This window comes from Myotis myotis, unplaced genomic scaffold, assembly GCF_014108235.1.
Source record: "Myotis myotis isolate mMyoMyo1 unplaced genomic scaffold, mMyoMyo1.p scaffold_m19_p_44, whole genome shotgun sequence".
Lineage (NCBI taxonomy): Eukaryota > Metazoa > Chordata > Mammalia > Chiroptera > Vespertilionidae > Myotis > Myotis myotis.
Window position 1 is genome coordinate 686,651 of NW_023416351.1, and position 21,275 is coordinate 707,925.

At 53.9% G+C, this 21,275-nt stretch overlaps 1 protein-coding gene across 13 annotated transcripts in view; it reads right to left on the reverse strand.

Moving 5' to 3' along the window:
* The window catches only part of EHMT1 (euchromatic histone lysine methyltransferase 1), a 78,704-nt gene extending 57,429 nt beyond the window's left edge, over positions 1 to 21,275 (reverse strand). For 12 of the 13 annotated variants that reach the window (XR_004967238.1, XR_004967239.1, XR_004967240.1 and 9 more), the window contains exon 1: positions 21,212 to 21,275. Coding sequence is in view for 10 of the 13 variants with exons in the window: in XM_036306901.1 (XP_036162794.1) it covers positions 21,212 to 21,274 (63 nt within the window). In the remaining 3 variants the exon portion in view is untranslated. The remainder of the gene's footprint in view (positions 1 to 21,211) is intronic. The other variant, XM_036306896.1, reaches the window with a different exon arrangement.

Genomic DNA, 21,275 nt, shown 5'->3' on the forward strand with positions numbered 1-21,275 from the left:
GGCCATTTACAGAAGTCTGCTGACCCCTGAACTGACACGCCCATGCTCTGGCCTGTCAAGCACCCGATGAGTCCACCGCCTCAAGCTGCGGGCCGTCCTAGAGCAATGCCCTGGAGCCTCGGCCACAGCATGTCTTCCTTCCGCTTTCATTCGCGAAGATCCACCTCTCCTGCAAAGCACGTGGGCCGGGCTTCTCCAGCTCCCACCTGCTGCGCCTGCCCCCTGCCTCCTCCTTACGGGGATGCCCTACAGAACGGGGCCTGCCATTGTCCCTGAGGACGATGAACTGTAAAGCGCAGGCCTCTGGCGTCCACAGATGCCGCCTGCACTCAGATCACACAGGCGGCTGCCCAGCAAGGCCCCCAGCTGAGCTGGACAGCAAGACAGAGAGAACAGAAGAGAAGCCCAGCTGAGTCAGGCCGCTTCTGGGTGTCTGCCCAGCAGGAGCCTGGGTGAGGCTGCAGTGCAGGCCCTGGGAGGAAGGGGCCCGCGGAGAGCTGCGGGGCCTTTCCTGTCTCTCATCCTAATGGCCCTTGACAGAGGCCGGCAGGTCCCAATCCTGGTTCATTTCCTGGAGCTCCTGGAACCTGCTCCTTGCAGCTCCGCCTGATGCGGACAGAGGCTCCCCCGGCTCCCACACTGACACGGGGCTGCGGCTGTGGCATCACTGTCTCCCCTCAGGACTCAGACGCTCTCCTCGCGGCCCCTCCCTCTTCACCCACCTCTCCGAGCCCTGAGCCAGAGACACTGGGCTCCAGGCTGTTCCAGGGCAAGGTCGTTCCGCTCCAGACCCATGGGCTCCTGAGGACGACGGGTCAGGGAAGGACCCACAACGTCCCAGGCACTCGCTCTCCGCATGCTGGGGCTGAGCAAGTACTGTCACCACAAAGACAAGCTCTGTTCCATGTGGGGAGTGCTACCAGACTCCGAGTCATTTTGTCATTTCTACCCTCCATCGATACATACCTCGCACTACTGCCAACACGGGGAACAGCCTTAGTGTCTGGATGTGAGAAAGGAGTTGTGAGGCACTGGCCATGGCGGGCGACTCCCTGAGGACAGGCCCTGCGCCCCGGGAGCAGCTGCCCGCCCAGCTCCCGTCTACGGAGCAGCCCAGGCTCTGGGCGGCCACAGGGCAAGTCCAGGCGCATGGCCCACACGGCAGGGAGTGACCTGGCCTCAGGACAGGCCCTGGCACATCCTCAGGGCCACGGCTTGGCACCAGGCTCCGCCCCCTCCCATGATGGCGCAGCTTCCACAGCCGTCTCTCCTGCGGGCACCTTCCCTTCTGAAGGCGGAGGTCAGAGTTACACACCAAGAAAAGGGAGACACCTGCTCCTTTTCTCCGATCGTGTGCAACACCACGAACATAAAGGCAGCCACAGAGGGGCGGAGCCTGTGAGCCCACGAGGGCCGGTGGACAGCACATACGTACAGGTACGTGCAGGTGCTCCACAAATGGCTGCTGGGAAGAGCCCCTATCCTCCGAAGTCTCCCTCTCCGTGAGGCCGCCCAGACTTGAGAGAAGACGGCCCTTTGTTAAGCACTTTGCTTAACAGCAGATCACCTTAAAGTGGCAAAAGGTGGTTCTTGCAACACCGCCAACACCGCCCCGGTTGCCAGGAGAGCTGCACCTGCCATCAGCTGTGGCTCACAAGAGCAACGGCGCCATCTGGTGGCCACCAAACTAGACTTAAGCGGAGAAAACCCGGGCAATGTGTTCCCTTTTCCCTCATCAACTGAAGACCACGCTCCTAATCACACTGAAGACTTTTTTAAAATATATTTTTATTGATTTCAGAGAGGAAGAGAGAGGGAGAGAGAGATAGAAACATCAATGATGAGAGAAGCATTGATTGGCTGCCTCCTGCAACGCCCCCTACTGGGGATCAAGCTCAAAACCCCAGAATGTGCCCTGACCGGGATTGGAACTGTGACCACCTGGTTCATAGGTCCATGGTCAACCACTGAGCCATGACAGCCAAAGAGGGGGGGCCTGGGAGTGCTGACTGACCGCTGTCCCACCTCGCAGGGCCACAGGAGCACTGGGTCTGGAAGGAGGGGTCACAAACAGTGGGCAGGACAAAGCAGGAGATGAGCTGCAGGTGGTCCAGCCCCATGGTCACAGCCCTGCCTGCACCCCAGGGAAAAGGGAGGAAAGGAGGAGGGCAGGGAGGAAGAAGCAAGCGTGAGAATGGGAGGCTCTGAGAAGATTGCAGGCGGGGAGAACCCGGCCAGCAGCCAGGAGAGCAGCCCCCCAGGTGGGGGCACAGTCAGCGGAGGGAGAGGAGAGGCTTGGTGGGAGGTGTCCCATGAAAGGAGAGGTGGGGAGCAGCAGGCCGTAAGCCTCGCACGGATCCCACGGGCTCCTAGGACCCTCACACCGCCGGCAGCCAGAGGATCTGTGTACAGCTGTGCGCGCAAGCCCTCACTCTAGTCTCAGCCCGAGTGGCGCTCACAGCCCACCCCCAGCAGCGGACCGCAGGCTCTTCAACCCCACGGGGCAGCCAGCCTCCCCTCCCAGCTCCGGGCCTGAGCACTATTTTGTTTTGTTTTTCTCACCCCAGAAGTCACGCCCTTCCCTCTTCTAAGTCTTGGATCAAATATCATTTTCACATAAGAAATAACAAAGATAAACGGGATTTTTATCAAAACTAAAAACTTTTGTGCTTCAAGAGAGTGAAAAGCCAACCCACAAAACAGGAAAAATATTTTTCATGTTATGATGAAAAAGGATGCTGGCTGATGTGAAAGGGCGAGGGCTATGCCCTCCATCTTACCCCGGATCCTCCATTTTTGGGCAGCAGCCTTAGCCATGTGCTCGGCAAGGAGCTTCTTCCCGGAAGCCCAAGCCTCTGCTAGCCACACCCAGGATTTCTTTAAACTAACCAATGACAATCAAGGGACGTGCGCGCCATAGATATGACCACATCCTGTGTAACAAGACACCGACTTGCGCCCGGCCAATCGGCAGGGCCCACAGTCCTCTCTCCTCCCCTTACTCCAACCCCCCTATTGAACCCCTCTTCCCACGGGGTTCTCGCGCGCTTGCTGCTGCATAGGTGAGTGTGGCTGACCGGAGGGGGGGCGGGGGGGGGGGGGCAAAGTAATTTGAATAAAGACTCTCTGCTTTTGCATCGGACTCGGCTGGCTCCCTGGTGGTCTATTGGGGATCCTGAAATCTGGGCATAACAGATGCAGCATCGAGGGGAAGCCCTCCACGTGACCACCAGCTGCTGAATGACGAGCAGTGTGTGGTCCCCCCACTGTGACGCCACCAAAAGACAGCACCTGGAAGACAGCACAGGAGTGAGAGCCAGTCACAAAGGCATATAGTGCATGACTCCATTTACAGGAAATATCCAGAACATCCAAATCTACGGAGACACAAAGTACATTAGTGGTTGCCATGGGTTACCGGGAGGAGAAAAATGAGGAGGGACATTGATGGTGTGAAGTTTCTCTTTAGCATGATGAAATGTTCTGGATTTTTCATACTCTGCTCACTGACATACCCAAGTTTTCAGACTAGTAATCCTGGCATAGAAGAGGTAATTAACATGGGTTGGATGGATGGATGATAGGTGGATGGGTGGGTATGGTGGGTGGATGGGTGAATAAGTGGGTGGGTGGGTGGTAGGTGGATGAACGGATGGGTAGATGGTGAACGGGTGGATGGATGGATGGATGGTGGCTGGGTGGATGGATGAATAGTAATAGGTGGTGGGTGGATGGATGGATGGTGTGTGGGTCGATGTTGGATGGTGGGTGGGTGGGTGGGTGAATGAGTGGGTGGGTGGTAGTAGATGAATGGATGGGTAGATAGATGGTGGGTGGGTGGATGGTGGATGGATGGATGATGGGTGGATGGGTGAATGAGTAGGTGGGTGATAAGTGGATGGATGGATGAGTAGATAGATGGGTGGATGGATGGTGGGTAGGTGGATGATGGATGGGTAGGTAGATGGTGGGTGGGTGGATGAGTAGTGGATGGGAGGGTGGGGTGAGTGGATGGATGATGGAGGGCGGGTGGAGGGATGGGTGGATGGTAGGTGTGTGGGGGAGGGAGGGAGGGAGGGAGGGAGGGAGGGAAAGACAGTCCTCTTCTAGAAGGAGACTAGAAGCCCCATGTCAATCATGCTCCTAGAGGGGGACAGCGGGCACCCCTGCCTCCAGCTTGGCTACCTCCCCACTGGCCCCAGCACCTCTCCAAGGCAGGAAAGAACAAAAGTGCTGTCCAGAGGCTACCAAGTAGCTATGAGCTCTCCTCCCAACACTCTCTCTCTTGCTTTAAAAGCGAGTCTGGAGTGGGAGATGCTGGCAGGAAAAGGACCTCCATGGCGGCCAGTGCATCTGATTCAACTCTGAGGGCTTCTTCTGAAGGTGAGAGGATTGCATGGGCTCTTTTCTGATTCCATAGAACCCACTGAGCATCACAAATTCTACATAAGACACATTCCTGGGCGCGCACACCGGGGCGGCCGGGTGTGCAGGGGGGGGGGGGGGGGGGGTGACGGACACATTCCTACCACATTTCAGACGCCAAAAAGGCCAGGCCATTGAGAAGCAGCCTCAGAGTTTACCTTTCCTCCTCATTCTCTAAAAAGGAGACAAAATCCTTGACCAAATACATTAATTTTAAAACTCACTACAACTTTTCTTCACTTAAACTTTTTCTTTTTGGTTCTGTTGTTCTGTTTTTTCAATGCCATGGTCACAGATGACTCATCCCACTTAAAGCAGAAGATAATAATCTTCTGACGCTAAACACCTCCCATCTCTAAACTTCTCTTAAAATGAAAAGCAAACAGGCCTCTCCCTGGCCCTGCTTCCCCACAGGCCCTGCCTCCCCGCACCCTCAGGCTGCAGTATGCACTTGCCAATGGTCTCCCTTGGCCCCCCCTTTCCACAGAAGGACCTCTCATCTAGGGGGGAAGGAGGGGGAGGGATGGAGGAAGGGGAAGAGACAAGAGAGGGAAGGGGGCAGAAGGGGAGGGCGACAACAGGGAGGACGGAGGCCAGACCCTGCGGATGCACAGGGCGACCTGAAGGCCTGGGAACCTCTCCTCTAAAAGCATTTCCTTTTTCTCTGAAGATGAAAACAAACGCTCCCTGTGAGCTGAGGGCCAACATCAACCCCTCTGACCTGGACATCACCGGTGTGCACACCCGTCTGCACTCCTGGTGCAATGGTTCCTCTCAGCCCCCTTCAAAGCAGGACCAGCCATCCAGGGTCCCAGCGGCAGGCACAGAGCCCTCCCTATTGTTCCCTCTTCCTCATTCCGTTGGCTGAGCTGGCGTTTCCTCAGATCTAGGAGAGTGGCCTGCCCTCCCCCACCCTTTTGTGCCAAGAACACTGTCTAGGACTGGCAGCCTAGGAGCCACTCCTGCTGTTTGCCACTGCTGAACCCAAAGCCCCTCCCAGGCCCCCAGGACGTGCCTGCCACTTGCTCACACCCAGCTCGCTTTCCAGGAACGGCTGAGATCGCCACAGTGAGAACTGTGTCCCTTGGTCTCTGCATCTGTCACAGACTCCCTGCTCCGCCATTCCCCTGGAAGGACGTCTCCCAATCAGATCTCGGCGGCCTGAACAGGCCATCCCCCAACCTGCCATGCCCTCCAAGGGCCTCTTGGGGAGTGGTGGGAGCCAGTGTTTCCCGGGGGAACAGACTCCTTTTTCTGCAGCCTGCATGGAACCCGGGGAAGTGCACAGGGACAAGGCCAGCTCCTCGGGCCACAAGGAGCCCAGCGCCTGCCCTCTCTCACTCGTGCCCTCCCAGCCTCTCCCATCACCGCCACCGGGGCCACCGGGCAGGGAAGGAGGAAACAGAGACGCCCTGTTAGCGGGTTCCCAGCAGCACGACTGGAGAAGTTAGGAGCTTCTTCCCTCTTCCCGCCAGGACGACCAGCCTGACCCAGCTTTCAGCGCTGCAGCTTTGGGGGGCCCTCCTACCCCCCACTCCCCATTCCACCCAAGCAGGGTTATGGGGGGGGGGGGAGGTGACCCTATCTCCTAGGCCACACCGGCCCAGAGCGCCTGTGGAAAGGGCTGACGGGGAAGAGGACCTCCATCCACGCTCCTCGGTGAGTGCCACTCACTACAGCCAACGCAGACCACCCAGCGGCCAACGTCAGGCGGAAGGCGCCGGCACGCTCAGTGCCCTTGCTCAGCAGTGGCAACTGGGTCATGAAACAGAGGCAGCTCCAGGCAGGGAGTGTGCCCCAGCGGGGGCCCACGGTGCACCTGAAACCTCAGATTGACAAACATTCTAAAATAATTTTCATTTTCTCAGAAGGAAACCATTTGTACAATTGTCAACGCCCTAAAAATGGTGGAGAATCCTACAGAACCATCAGTAACAGCTCAGCCCCCACACAAATCGCTCCCCGAGACAACAGGGAGGTGAGGGCATGAGTTGGGGGGGTTATGGTGGGATAAGGGCACATATGTAATACCTTAATCAATAAAGAAATTTAAAAAAAAACAACTGACAAATAACCTAGGAAGGAGTCTGAGGCCACGCCCAAGGGCACCTGAGCACTTGACCAGCCGGTCATAAGAAGCTCAGCTTCAGAGCCGGGCGCCCATGTACCGCACCACAGAGAAGCAGGACCCACATGCAAACACGCGCACCCACCCCCACTCCCCTTCACAGCTAGTCCAGCCCTCCAGTCAAGTCCATGCTGTAGCTCTAAATACAAAACAATAAATACCTGAAGTCCTTTCTTAAAGGTGGCAATATTTTCTAAATAGCATTCTCAGACTTCATGCAAACAGCAAAACAAAATGAATAATTATTATTACAGATGATATGACAGTAACCTGGCCGGCGTGGCTCAGTGGTTGAGCATCGACCTAGAAACCAGGATCAGGGCACATGCCCGGGTGGAGGCCTCAATCCCCTGTGTGGGACGTGCAGGGGCAGCTGATCGATGATCCTCCCTCATCATTGATGTTTCTATCTTTTTCTCCCACTCCCTTCTTCTCTGAAATCAATAAAAACATATTTTTTTAAAATATGGTCTGATTATGTGTCTGCTAGAGACACATCTCAGATTGATAGACACAAAGATTTTAAAGTAAAAGGCGAGGAAAAGGCTCACAACGCAAAGAGAAACCGTAAGAGAACTGAAGTGGCCAGACGGCTACCAGACAAAACGGACCTGCAAACAAGAAGCCCTGCCAAAGACAAGCCAGGCATTTCACCGTAAAAGAACCGACCAGGTGGCTAAACAACTGCGAACACACAACACTGACAACAGAGCCTCAAATGCATGAAGCAAAACTTGACAACAGTGAAAAGAAAATTCATCAATAAAAGTGGGATTCCAACACCCCACTGTCAGAGACTAACAGGAAATAAGGACGAATAAGGAGGACTCAACACCAGAGACCAAGACCCCTGCCACGGAGCAGCCCACCGAACCACTGCCAAGTCCACCACGTTCTGCTCAGCACTGGGCCAACACGCTCCAGGACAGAACAGGGTCTGAGCCGTTAAAACACTAACCGATTTAAACAAATGGGAGCTAAAGCAGCCCTAACCAATCACAGCGATGTTTCTCTCGGTCTCTCCTCCTCCCTTCCACACTCTCTAAATATCAATAGAAAAATCGCCTCAGGTAAGGATTAACAACAACAACAACAACAAAAAATACACAAATAACAAAGCAGGACCGTAATGAAATTACATTAAAAGTCAACACGACAGGGAAATCTAGCAAATACCAAAATATTTTGAAATTAAACAACACACTTCTAAACCCATGGGTAAAAGGGATCACAAGGGAAAATAGAAATATTTTGAACTAAAAAAAATATATAAAAACACAACATTTCGAAATGTATAGGAGGCCACTAGATTGAGTGCGCCAGGGCCGCCGCAGCAGAGCGCCCTAAACTGGCGAATTACAACCACGGGAATTCACCATCTCCCGGTTCTGGATGCCAGAAGTCCAAAACCAAGGTGTCGGGGACCATGCTCTCTGGTGGCGCTAGGGGGCGTCTTCCTTGCCCCTCCAGGGGTCTCTTGGTGTTCCTGGCTGGTAAGTACATCCCTCCAGGCACATGGCGTGCTCTTCGTGCACCTTCACATCATCTTCCCTCTGCTCTGCAAATGTCTGTGCTCACAGCCTTCTCCTCTCTGATGCGGACACAGGTCCTATTAAATCAGGGCCCACCTACTCAAGTGCAACCTCCGAAAGCAACTGCAATGGCCCTATTTCCAAATAGGGTCACATTCTGAGGGAGGAGGGGTTAGGACTTCAACCTATCATTGTGGGGGACACAATTCCATAACACAGCTAAAGAAGCACTTTGTGGAAAATATATCACTTTAAACTCCCATATCAGAAAAGAACTTAAACCAAGATCCTAAGCTTCCACCTTAAGAAACCAGAAAAAGGCCCTGACCGGTTTGGCTCAGTGGATAGAGCGTCGGCCTGCGGACTGAAGGGTCCCAGGTTCGATTCCAGTCAGGGGCATGTACCTTGGTTGCGGGCACATCCCCAGTGGGGGGCGTGCAGGAGGCAGCTGATCAATGTTTCTCTCTCATCGATGTTTCTAACTCTCTATCCCTCTCCCTTCCTCTCTGTCAAAAATCAATAAAATATATTAAAAGAAAGAAAGAAAGAAAAGAAACCAGAAAAGGGGCAACTAAACTCAAAGCAAGCAAAAGAAATAGAAAAGAAAAAAAGATTAGAGTGGAAATAAATGAAATAGAGAAGAAAAAAGCAATAGAGTAGCAACAAAATCAAGTTACTTCTCTGAGGCTTCAACATAATCACAAACCTTTGGCTAAACTGACCAAGAAAGAGAGAAAAGACTGAAAGTCAGGATGCAAGATGAGCAGTGCTGCTCCTCCTAAACAATAAGGGTTATAAAGGAGCACGCCACAAAGTGCACGCCCTGGGCGAAGCCATTCCACCATAAAGGAGGCAAACCTTTTTGCTGGGGGAGGGCCCCACCTTCAGTTGTAAAAGAAGCACAGCACCCGTGGGCGCAATAGGCAGAGTGAATGAAACGAGGTGCCTGCAGAGAAAGCGCTCTCATGACCAGCAACAGAGAACCAAACTGAAGGAAGGACTTGAATCCCTACAAAGAAAATGTCCGAATGGCTAACAAGCCCACAGGAAGATGCTCGACTTCACTGATCATCGCACACGAGGAAACCGCAACGAGGCACCACTTCACACTCAGGAAGGCTGCGCAGCCAGAGCCAGCGTGAGAGCTGCAAGGGTGCGGGGAGCTGGGCACACAGCCCGCTGGTGGCAATGCCAATGGTGCAGTCACCTGGGGAACAATTCTGCGCGGGGCTGTCCCGGCCTAGCAATCCCACTGCCAGGTGCACACCCCAGAGAATTAACGCAGAGGTCCACACAAAGCTTTGCTGACGTCACAGCAGCATCATTCACAGGAGACAAGCAGTGCAGCAACCCAATGCCCATCTGCGGACAGATGAACACATGGGCCATGTCCACAGCTTCGGGAAGGACACAGCTGTCCACCGCCAGAGTGGGTCCCTGGGGAGCGAGGCCCAGGCAGCTTCCTGCAGCCTCAGGTCCTCAGCAGAGTGAAGGAGAAGGACCGGGGCAGGAGGAGGTAGCTGCCACTCACACCCTGTCTTGAAAGCAACGTAAATGATCTGAAACTGAAACCGAAACACGAAGTAGGAAGGGCAAGCCCACCCAGGTCTAGCCAGTGTCCAAACGACAAGGTAACAGCGTTGCTTCGGAGGACGATCGCAGTTCATGGCAGGGAGAGCCAAGCTGAGGCGGAAATCAGACAAAAGCAGCAGCGGGGCTACAAGCTGCCTGGTGAGCGGTGCAGGCAGCCAGAGGACTCGGCCGAGGGGCGCCGCCCACTCCAGACTGGCTGGGCAGAGTACACTCAGGAGCTTCCAGGTTTGCAGCTGAGACTGTGCAAGCAGCAAGCTGGAGTGGAACTGCTTCTGACTCGTAAAGAAGTTCTACTTGGTGGCTGTGCACACTGTAGTCCAAACCCCAGACTGCCTGGCAAGACACAGCCCCTCCTCTTCCTCTTCTGTGAAAGGAGGAATTGGGACAGTCACCAACCTGGTTGGTGGGGCTGCCGTAAGCACTAAAGGGCAAACGCCATCTAAGTCCCTCGTAGGGCACCCGACTCTAATACACACCGACTCTAAACCCCATTTGCCAATGGAAAACACCTACAGCCGTTATCATGACCACCACACTCCCTGGTCCCAGCCACGCGAATAAATGGATCCCTGCAGGGCCAATGACCAGGCCACCGTGGCAGACTCAAGTGTGGAAGGTAACTGAACCCGTCCCCCTGACGGCACTGGACACGGGATGGGGCAGTACACAGCGTGGCTCCTCTCAGCTGCCGCGCATCTACCCACAAAAACCACTGCTAAAATGTCCAACACCCACCCCAATTTTTATTTTTTTATTCTTATTTTTAAGGTAGAGGTACGTGGCCCTAAAGAGAGCTTCTGAAGTTTTCTCCGAATATCGGGAGCAGCCTGGGTTCGAAATTGGTGTCCTGCCTGGCCAGTGTGGCTCAGTGGTTGAGCGTTGACCTATGAACCAGGAGGTCAGGGCTTGATTCCTGGTCAGGGTACATGCCTGGGTTGGAGGCTCGATCCCCAGTGTGGGGCATGCAGGAGGCAGCTGATCCATGATTCTCTCTTTATCATTGATGTTTCTATCTCTCTCTCCCTCCCCCTTCCTCTCTGAAACCAATAAAAATATTTTAAAACAAACAAAAAAGCAAGTGCATATTAAAAACAAAAATGCTCATCATTAGTCAGTAGGGAACTCCCAATCAAACCTGCAGAGATACCACTTCACACCCACGGCACAGCTACTATCCAAAAGGTAGGTAATGACAAGTGCTGGCGATGTGTGGGAAACCTGGAGCCTTCACACAACACGGCAGGGTGTAAGACGCTACATCTGCTGTGGGAACAGTGTGGCAGGTGCACACACACAAAGGTTACTCTAGTCCCTCAGATTGCTCAGTCACAGCCTCGTCCTGATATGCCAAGGTTGCAGGTTCAATCCCTGGTCAGGGCACATACAAGAATCAACCAATGATGCCTCAATATGAGGAACAACAAATCAATGTTGCTCTTTTGTGCATGCCCCTCCCCCCCCCCCCCGGTCAATAAATAAATAAATACATAGGCACATCCCAAGTGACTGAACAAAAATAACCAAAAAGCATACTGGCACTTAACACCATCAATCATCGGAGAAAGGCAACATTAAACACACAGCACACCTACCAGGACAAGGACACCAGATGTCAGCAAGGATGTGGAGCCACGGACACGCCTTCCACTTGTGATGTGGCACGAACCACTCCACACACACGCACACCCTCTGATCAGCGCCCACCCGGGGTTCACCCGACAGCAACGGTGCCTGTCTTCCAAAGGGCACACAGCAGGTTCACGTCACCTCTGCCCGAGCACCCCAACTGCAAACAGCTCCAATGCCCACGACAGAGCGCAGTGGAGGAGGAAGAAGCGCTATTCCAGGGAGTGCACAGCAGGGAGAAGGAATGCACTCCCAGGGGCCACACACAGGCGAACCTCACCCATGTGACGCTGACGGGAAGGCAGACCCCGGGCATGGCAGCCTTTTACCAAGTTCACCACCGGGCAGAGCTGCCCGCGGCATCAGAAGCCGAAGCCGAGACAGCAGTGACCCTGGGGAAGTACAGGACACACCAGAAGGGCCCAGGGGACTGCGTGGTCCTGGTAATGTCCCTGCTTGACTGGAGACATGTAGGAAAACATACACATAACATGTGCATTTTTCTAGAGTATTTGTGTCATACAGTAAAAATATTTCCCCCCAAATGCAATCTCCATACTTTGGTTCAAGGCCTTGCTGCTCCTGAACCCTGTAGAGGGGCATGACAGGACCTGCCCTGCTTCTATGAGGAGCAGAGGGCACACTGAGCGGGCGGGCGCACCACCCTTCCCTGCCACGTGATGGCGGCGTTGGTCTCCCCCAGGGCTCCAGGAGTTCAGGACACGCCCTCAGCCTAAACACTAGCCTTGGGATGCATCGGGGAGGAGATGACCTAAACTCCAGGACAGAAATGATCTTAACCAGCTTAGCGAGCCATTTCCCACTACACAGGCCCGCCAGCCCTCCAGGAGGCTCCGGGTGTCAGGTGCTTGCAGTACCCAGAATCCGTATCTCCTTTCCCACAGGAATACTTTACTAGAGGCCCGGTGCATGCAATTCTGCACGGGTAGGGTCCCAGCGATCAGGGCTGATCTGTGGGGCAACTGGAGGAGCAATGAGGGCCGCATGTACCGCCCACTCGCCAGCCCCGTCCCCACGCCACCTCCATCTGTGGGGCTACCCGCAGGGTGATGGGGGGGGTGGGGCGCTGGTACCCGCCTTGGCTGGCCTGGGGCCTGCAGGCTAGGGGTAGCTCCTGTGTTGAGCATCTGACCCCTGGTGGTCAGTGCACGTCATAGCAACTGGTCATTCCACCTGGTCATTGAGCCGTTCGGTCGATCTGCATTATTAGGCTTTTACTATATAGGACGGTAACAAAGCAGTTTTTCCTTGTAGAAGTATTCCAGCTAAGAAATGGAGAAAGACTGCCATTTTGCAACCCCTGATGAGTTATTGGCTCTGATAATATAATATGCCATAATATAAATTAACATCACAAAACAATCTTATTATGTCTGATTAAAAAACTCAACACTGTACCAGTAACTACGTATTCTTGCTAAAACAATTTTTTAAAGACAAACTTACATCTGATGGAGCCTCTAGCCCAAGGCTGTCCAACCAAAACACAATGTAAGCCACAATCTGAGCCATGTATGTAATTTTAAATTTCCTAGTAACCACACTTTAGAAACACAAATTACTTTTAATAATATTTCATCTAACCCAATATATCCAAAATGGCAGGCAAACAGTATTTTACAGTATTAATGTGACACTTTGCGTTCCCTTTTTCCCATGAAGTCTTCAAAACCTGCTGTGTATGTGGCCCTTACACATCTCAACTCACACCAACCACACACAGTTCAGTTGCTCCGCAGCCACAGGAGGCTGGTAGCTACCTCCCCGGGAAGCAGCAGCTCCACGTCTCCAGCCTCAAGGACGGGAAATGCAGAGGAGAGGAGCATATTAAACACACTGGGAGAATGCAATCAGCAAAACTAAGGGTATCGGAAAGTTTGGGACAAATGAACCATTATCTTCAAAACTTAATTGCAAGAAAAAGATAAATACACGGAATTCAATACCTCGAGTTTTTTAAGAGATATCTATCCAGGGCAATGAATAGACTACACTTTGTTCCTAATTTGAAATGAAATAAAAGTCAGAACAAAGGCTGGATACTTACTGACTGGCTATGAGTGTTAGCTGAACTAGTCACAGATGAAGTGTGTCTGAGAACTGCTTCCGAGTAACTGAGGGAGGGAACCAGCCATGAGCAGGGGACTGTGGGTGCAAGGGGACAGGTGCACGGCCCTCACTCTCCCCACATCTGCTTTGGAGCAGATCTGAAAATTCCATAACACGTCGTCTAAACACCGAAACGCACTGCTTGCAGGGGCTCCATAATCTCAACCCTGCTGGCCTGCCGAGAGAAGTGAGTGGCTGGGGGACTAAGGAGGGAGATGGTACACGCTATAACACTCTTTTATACTCTGAGGTTTCTTTTGTTTTGTGTTTTTTGTGTGTGTTTTTAATATATTTTATTGATTTTTTTACAGAGAGGAAGGGAGAGGGGTAGACAGAAACATCGATCAGCTGCCTCCTGCACATCCCCCACTGGGGATGTACCCAAAACCAAGGTACATGCCCTTGACCGGAATCGAACCTGGGACCCTTCAGTCCACAGGCCGTCACTCTATCCACTGAGCCAAATCGGTTAGAGCTATACTCTGAGTTTTTAATAGTGTCGCTCAGAAATTATCTTATCTACTACTGAAAAATCAAACTCAAACACACAAACCCTGACTCCACCCCCTGGCCTCTCTGCACCCCCACCTGTCCCCAGGCCCAGCCCGCTCACTGGCCCCTGCTCTATACTGGTCTTCCTTCAAGCCCTCTCCACACAGCACCAGCATCTTTGACAAAGAGCATTCCACACCTAAAACCCTTCAATGACTGTTTAGCCACTTGTTGCCATGGCGACGTGGCCCTATATGACCTGTCTTTGCCTCTCCAGCGTCACCTCATGCCACTCGCCCTTTCTGACCCAGTAACTGAACCAAAGGGTACAGGCTCACCCAATTCATAATCAAGGAAACTGGAACGTCCCCGCAACAAACACCACGGGCTAGTCAGTGTGGCGGGGCGGAACGTGCGAGGAGAGTGCAGACGGCACCCTCACTGATCACAGCCGACTTTCAGTACCAACACGCACACCCTGAGGATCAGAAGAGACACGACATGGCTGGCATTCTCGGGTTTCTAGGTTTCAGTTTTCTACACTTGCTAAAATCCGGAACCTTTTATTTAAAATGTACGGACTAAAAAAATTAAAATTAAAATAAATAAAAAGTTAAAATGTGCATCCTATTTCTCACCACCCCAATTCCTGCCTCACGCCTTCAGACCTGGACTAACACGTCCTCACGGCTCACGTCCAGCCGCAGCCGCCAGGCCAGCTCAGGCCTCCTTGTTTACCCTTCACAGATGCCACTCACTTCCTGCTCGGTAACATTTGCTCTATCACGCGATGACATTTTGTAAAATCGGGGACCCATCTCAAAAGCATGTGTGCCCTCTTACACAATCCCTCGAACAGCCCTTCATAAACAGAAGTGCTCTGTAAGTGCTCACAGACCCTTAGAAAGAGCCTTTCAAATAGACTCTGAAAAGAACCTACAAACCTATTAAAAGACAGACGCAGAGCCCTAGCTGGTTTGATAGAGCGTCGGCCTGCAGACTGAAGGGTTCCGGGTTCGATTCCAGTCCAGGGCACATGCCCGGGTTGTGGGCTCGATCCCTGTGGGGGGCATGCAGGAGGCAGCCGGTCGATGATTTTTCTCTCATCATTGATGTTTCTCTCTCTCTCTCCCTTCCTCTCTGAAATCAATTTTTTAAAAAAATCAATAAAAATGTATTTAAAAAAAAAAAAAAAAGATGCAGAAAGCAGTCCGAAAACTTTTCCAAAATAAAATACCCGACAGTGATGTTATTGGGAAAGTGACTTCCCACCCGGGAAGACACCGTCTCTAAGGAAATGCCACCTTCCAAGTTAAAAGAACCACGTCAAGGTTTTGTTTTCAAAACCCAAAACCTCTGAAGAGATTTACTTGGACAAATGGAAAAGCCAGAAATTAAATAAAAGCGAGCAGTGAGTGGGAGGGCGTCTCATTCTGGAACTGATGCGTTCTGCATCACACCTGTCGAGATCACGGCTCTGGGAGCTACGCCCTGTCACTTGCTGCCCCCTGACCAAAACAAAGGCCAAGCTCACAGTGACAAATGGACAATGACACTCGACAAAGAACATCAAGTTCCTGCCGGGAAGAGCCAAAAATACGGTTCTTGTGAGCTACATTACGTTCAAAGACAAACTCAATAAATTGTGGTCAGATACACACAACCGTTTTGTGACATGACAAGAAGCAGAAGCAGGAAACCAGGGCTCCGCCCCCACGCTGGCACTGACCACAGGGGGGGTCTCCAACCACCAAGCTGCCCACGATGTCCCTGTGGGCAGGCACAGGGCTGAGCTGCTTCCACTGCCCTGGCTGACCCGCAAGACTCCACAGCACAGAGCACAGTGAGACCCCGACAGGCAGCCCAGCCCAGCCCTGCCCAGCCCAGCCCAGCCCTGCCCTGCCCTGCCCTGCCCAGCCCAGCCCAGCCCAGCCCAGCCCTGCCCAGCCCAGCCCAGCCCTGCCCAGCCCAGCCCAGCCCAGCCCAGCCCAGCCCTGCCCAGCCCTGCCCTGCCCTGCCCTGCCCTGCCCTGCCCTGCCCACAGGTGCTGCGCTCACAGCGTGGCTGAGCTTCGCCTCGCAGACTCACAGTAACTGCTTCTGACTCCTGGATGGCAGAGCAGACTTCCACCCCCTTCTCTTATCAAAAGTCAACTAGAGAGAGAAGAGGAAAGAGAAGCACACTCCACTAGGAGCCATGAGAAACCCCACACTAACATCAACAGGAAGACCCAGGGCAGGGACCCCACACAAGGCTCAGAAGAGGGGGCGATGCCTGCAGCTAAAAAGGGGTGTGTGTTGCCGAAACCGGTTTGGCTCAGTGGATAGAGCGTTGGCCTGATGACTGAAGGGTCCCAGGTTCGATTCCGGTCGGGGGCATGTGCCTTGGTTGCGGGCACATCCCCAGTGGGAGATGTGCAGGAGGCAGCTGATCGATGTTTCTCTCTCATTGGTGTTTCTAACTATCTCTCTCCCTTTCTCTCTGTAAAAAATCAATAAAATATATTTTAAAAAAAAAAGGGGGGGGTGTGGATGTGAAAACCCACCTGAGGAACGCTGGACTCTCAGGTAGGTCCCTGGGCCCCCCTGCACTCAGTCAAGCTCTCCTCTTCTGCAGCCCTGGGACACCAGAGGTCAGCTCTGTAAACTCCACCGGAAATGGACCGCACCGGGACAGTGGGCACAAAGCAAGTCAGGGGTCAACGCCTCCACTGAAACAGGAACATTAGGTACAGGCTCCCCACTGAGCCATGGGCAGGCCGTCTCCTGCTGCCTTTCACCTTCCAGAACATCCACTTACACCAACAAGGCAAGACAAAGGTGAAGGACCCTTCTCCAAGGAAGCCAAGCCAGCAGACAGGACATCTGGGGGGAGCCAAAAACACATGAGTCCTCACCCTCCAACAGTAAACAAGACCCCCAACAGCCTCCCCTCTGTATCCCTTTACTCTTAAAGGGGGTCACCAGACACTGAACAGTCTCCAGCACGAAAGCAAGAGTCCAAAAGATACGACATCAAAGAGCGTGCAGGGAAACAGAAACTGCAAGAAACAAACACTTTTAGTAACTTTTCATTGCTTTTAGAGAGAGGGGATGGGAGAGGGAGGGAAACCCTGATGCAGAGTGGAACATCGATCAACTGCCTCCTGCACGCCCCCTAGAAGAGGGATCAAGCCCACAACCTGGGCAGGTCCCCTGACCAGGAATCAAACCAGCCACCTTGTGGTGCATAGGACTACATCCAACCAACTGAGACACACGGGTCAGGGCTTTTAAATAATTTCTATTTTACCTGTAATTGAAGAAATGTAACTAAAATTGAAATAAAGAATAATATACACATAAAACAAGAACAGGAGGTATTTTAACAAGAACAGAGAACAGTAAAGAACATGAAAGCAGAAGTTAAAAATTCAGTGAGAAAGAATTGGAAAGTAATCAAAGATGCTCCTAAAAAAGTAGAACAAAAAGATCAATGCATGACAAGGAGAAGACATTTTAAAAATCAGAGTACTAAAAGCCTACCACTCAAATAAAGGAATTAGAAAAGGAGAACAGAGAGGAAATAGTAGATTATAACCCACCTCAAATACATTCTACAGGAACTTCCTATCAATGAAAGGGCAGCAATCTCCAGATTTCTGGGCCATTCGATACACCACAGGGCACATGGAAAGGCTACCCCTGAGGTGAGTCCCAGGGCCTGGGACAATCAGGACGCAGGGGCCTGGAAGCTCAGTGAGGAGGGGAAGAACGCCCGACAAGGATTAAGAATCAAACTACTTCGCGACAGCAACAATGAAAACTAGAAGATACTGGAGCCACTTCAAACTTAACACTACTTCCCCCTGGCACGCCACGCTCAGCCCCCTGTGCTGTAAATGTGGGGTAGGACACACTCTCTCACACCGTCAAGTCCCAACAAACGGCTGCGAAGGGCCTGGGGCTGTGCTCCAGCACGAGGAGCAGGTCGCGGCGGGTGGGGAGCCTGGCGGTAAACGTGGAGAACCCCCAGGAGGACAGCACCCTGACTGGGGCAGCGTGGCCAGGAGCGCCGGGAACACTGGTGAGCTGAGTGGTAAAAACATAAAGGAAGAAGGTTTTACAGAATGAAAGGTGTGAGAAGATTATTCTGAGGTTCAAAGGAAATTGGACAAATGAAAAAAATAAGTCAATTATTGACTCCAAGGCAGAAGAAAAGGATGTACAAAAAAAAATGGTGCCAGAATCGGTTTGGCTCAGTGGATAGAGCGCCGGCCTGCGGACTGAAAGGTCCCGGGTTCGATTCCGGTCAAGGGCATGTACCTGGGGTGCGGGCACATCCCCAGTGGGAGGTGTGCAGGAGGCAGCTGATCGATGTTTCTCTCTCATCGATGTTTCTAACTCTCTATCCCTCTCCCTTCCTCTCTGTAAAAAATCAATAAAATATATTAAAAAAAAAAAATGGTAGTCCAGCTGGCCTGGCTCAGTGGTTGAGCATCAACCTGTGACCCAAGAGGTCATGGGTTCGATTCCCAGACAGGGCAATCAGCTGCAGGCTCAATCCCCAGTGTAAGGGCATGCAAGAGGCAGCCGATCAATGATTCTCTTTCATCACTGATGTTTCTATCTCTCTCCCTCTCCCTTCCTCTCTGAAATCAATAAAAAATATATACTTTTTTAAAAAACATATTTTATTGATTTTTTACAGACAGGAAGGGAGAGAGATAGAGAGTTAGAAACATCGATCATCTGCCTCCTGCACATCTCCCACTGGGGATGTGCCCGAAACCCATATACATACCCTTGACCGGAATCGAACCCGGGACCTTTCAGTCTGCAGGCCGACGCTCTATCCACTGAGCCAAACCGGTTTCGGCTATACATTTTTTAAAAAACTGTAGTTTAGCCTCCCGTTCAGCATGGCACAATACCCTGAACAGACGGATGAAGGTTCTGGATGGGGATTTAACCAAAATTGTGAGTCACTAAGGGAAGACAGTAGGAGAGAACTGAAATCACCTCTACCATGAGTGGAAGCCAAAAGATAACCCCTAAAGTTGGTGATGGAAAAGTAGAAAAAGATCGACACAGGACAACATAGCAGGTGACTTACATGCGGAGCACACGCTGGACTGCCAAGTGGCCGCTGCCTCTCCAGAGGCTGGGCCGAGGGCGGCCTCTTGTAAACATCTCTTAGCACCGTCTGAGCTTTTAAACGACCTGCATGTGCGTATAATACTTTAAGGAACAAAAAGTAAGGTTCAAGATACAAGGCAGCCCGGCTGCCCGGAAGTTATAGGACTGGCCCGGGCAGCCTCCTGCTGAAAGGTGCCCTTTGCTGGGTCAGAAGCCTTAAGGCGAGTGCACCCCCCTGGGCTCTGGGGCTGGGAGATCCGGGCACAGGAGACCACACTACTTTATTGGTGCACACTACTTTATTGGTGCACACTACTTTATTGGTGCACACTACTTTGTGGGTGCACACTACTTTGTGGGTGCACACTACTTTGTGGGTGCACACTACTTTGTGGGTGCACACTACTTTATTGGTGCACACTACTTTATTGGTGAACACTACTTTGTGGGTGCACACTACTTTATTGGTGCACACTACTTTATTGGTGAACACTACTTTGTGGGTGCACACTACTTTATTGGTGCACACTACTTTATTGGTGAACACTACTTTGTGGGTGCACACTACTTTGTGGGTGCACACTACTTTGTGGGTGCACACTACTTTATTGGTGCACACTACTTTATTGGTGCACACTACTTTATTGGTGAACATTACCAACCCACAAAGCGGAGGTGGGGACAGCCCAGAAACTGAGTTCTTTTTAGGGTCAGGAAGTCGCGGCGGGAAACCAGGACGGAGTGAACACTTTGAGGGAGCGGGGCTCTGACGGGGCCGCCTGCACCCATCTCCTCTGACACGAGCTCGGAGCCCTGGGCCTCGCTGGGCCTGCTTCCTGGGGCGCCGACGGCAGACAGCACCCACCAGGCTTCAACGAGGGCGCCCTTGCAGGGAGGGCGCTGCGGCGGCGCTGGCACAGGTAGTCAGTCCAGTGCCCACAGCTCAGCTCCAGTCCCGGCTGCCTGGAATCAGAGGCGTCCCGGGCCCTGTGCTCAACAAGTATTAACGAAAAGCCTACTACGTGCCAGGCACCGGACCGTGCTAGTCCTAGGACCGACTGGTCCTACGCCTTCCCAGTCCGTTCCCTCACCTGTTGAGCAGGAAAGCGCCGACGGGGCGCTCCCCGAGCTCGCAGGGCCCGGGACGCGGCGGGCGCTCGGCAAGCGGCTCCCTGCGCTGCCCTCCCGCAAGCCTGGCCGCGCCTTCCGCATCACAGGCACCTTTCGTTCCTTGAAAGTTGCAGGGCGCGGGGCACACTCCCCGCGTGGAGTTCAACAACTGCCCCGCGTCCCGCTAACATCGGGCTCCCGACGACGCGAGGGGAGGACGAGCAGCGTGTCCACTACTGGGCTCTCAGACCGGCCCGCGCGCCGGCCGGCGCCCCGACCTTCGGAAGAGCCCGCGGCTCTCACGGCACCTGGAGGGGCTGCCCAGGAACCCGCTCGGTCATCGCTTCCCCAAACCCGCTCTCCGCGGCCGGGACCGCACCTCGCCCGCCCTCCGCGAGCCGGCGCGGCGCCCTTCGCTCCAGCGGCAAGCGGGGGTCCACCGGAGTGGGATCCCGTGCCGCCGCCCTCGGCCCGGCCACGGGGGAGGCCGGGAGCGTTAACAAAAGAAGCCAAGTTTCTCCGTCCGGAGCCGGGCGGAGGTTCGCTCAGGAACCCACCCGAGTCGCGCACTCCCGGGCTGACAGCCGCCAGGGCCGGGCAGCCGTGTCCGGGGCGGAGCGCGGCCGCCAACTTTTCGTTACAGACGCGGCCGTCCTATTCGGAACAAAGTGGAAGGTCAGCGGGGCGCAGCGAGGCGCCCGGAGCGCACAGGCTCGCCCGGCCGCGCCGCGAAGTTAGCCGGCGCGCCCCACTTTCCTTCCTGTCCTCGCGGCCCCGCGGGCTCGGCCGGGCCGCCCCCCTCCGCGCCGCGCCCGCCCCGCCGCGCCGCCCCCGCCCGCGCCCGCACAAAGCGCGCCCGGCGCAGCGCGGCCCGCACGCCCGGGGCCTCGGCCCGGCCTCGGCCTGAGGCGCAGCGGCGGCGAGGAAGCGCGGGCCCGTCTCCGGCGCGGCGCCCCCGCCCGCCCGCGCGGCGCCCCCGCTCGGCGCCTCCGCCCCCGCCGCCCCGCGCCGCCCGCCGCGCCCGCGCCCGTCGCCGGCCCGTCGGCCCCGCTCCTCACCTCGGCATCGGCGGCGGCCATGGCCCGGGCCCGGAGCGTGGCCCCGCCCCTCCCGCGCGCCATC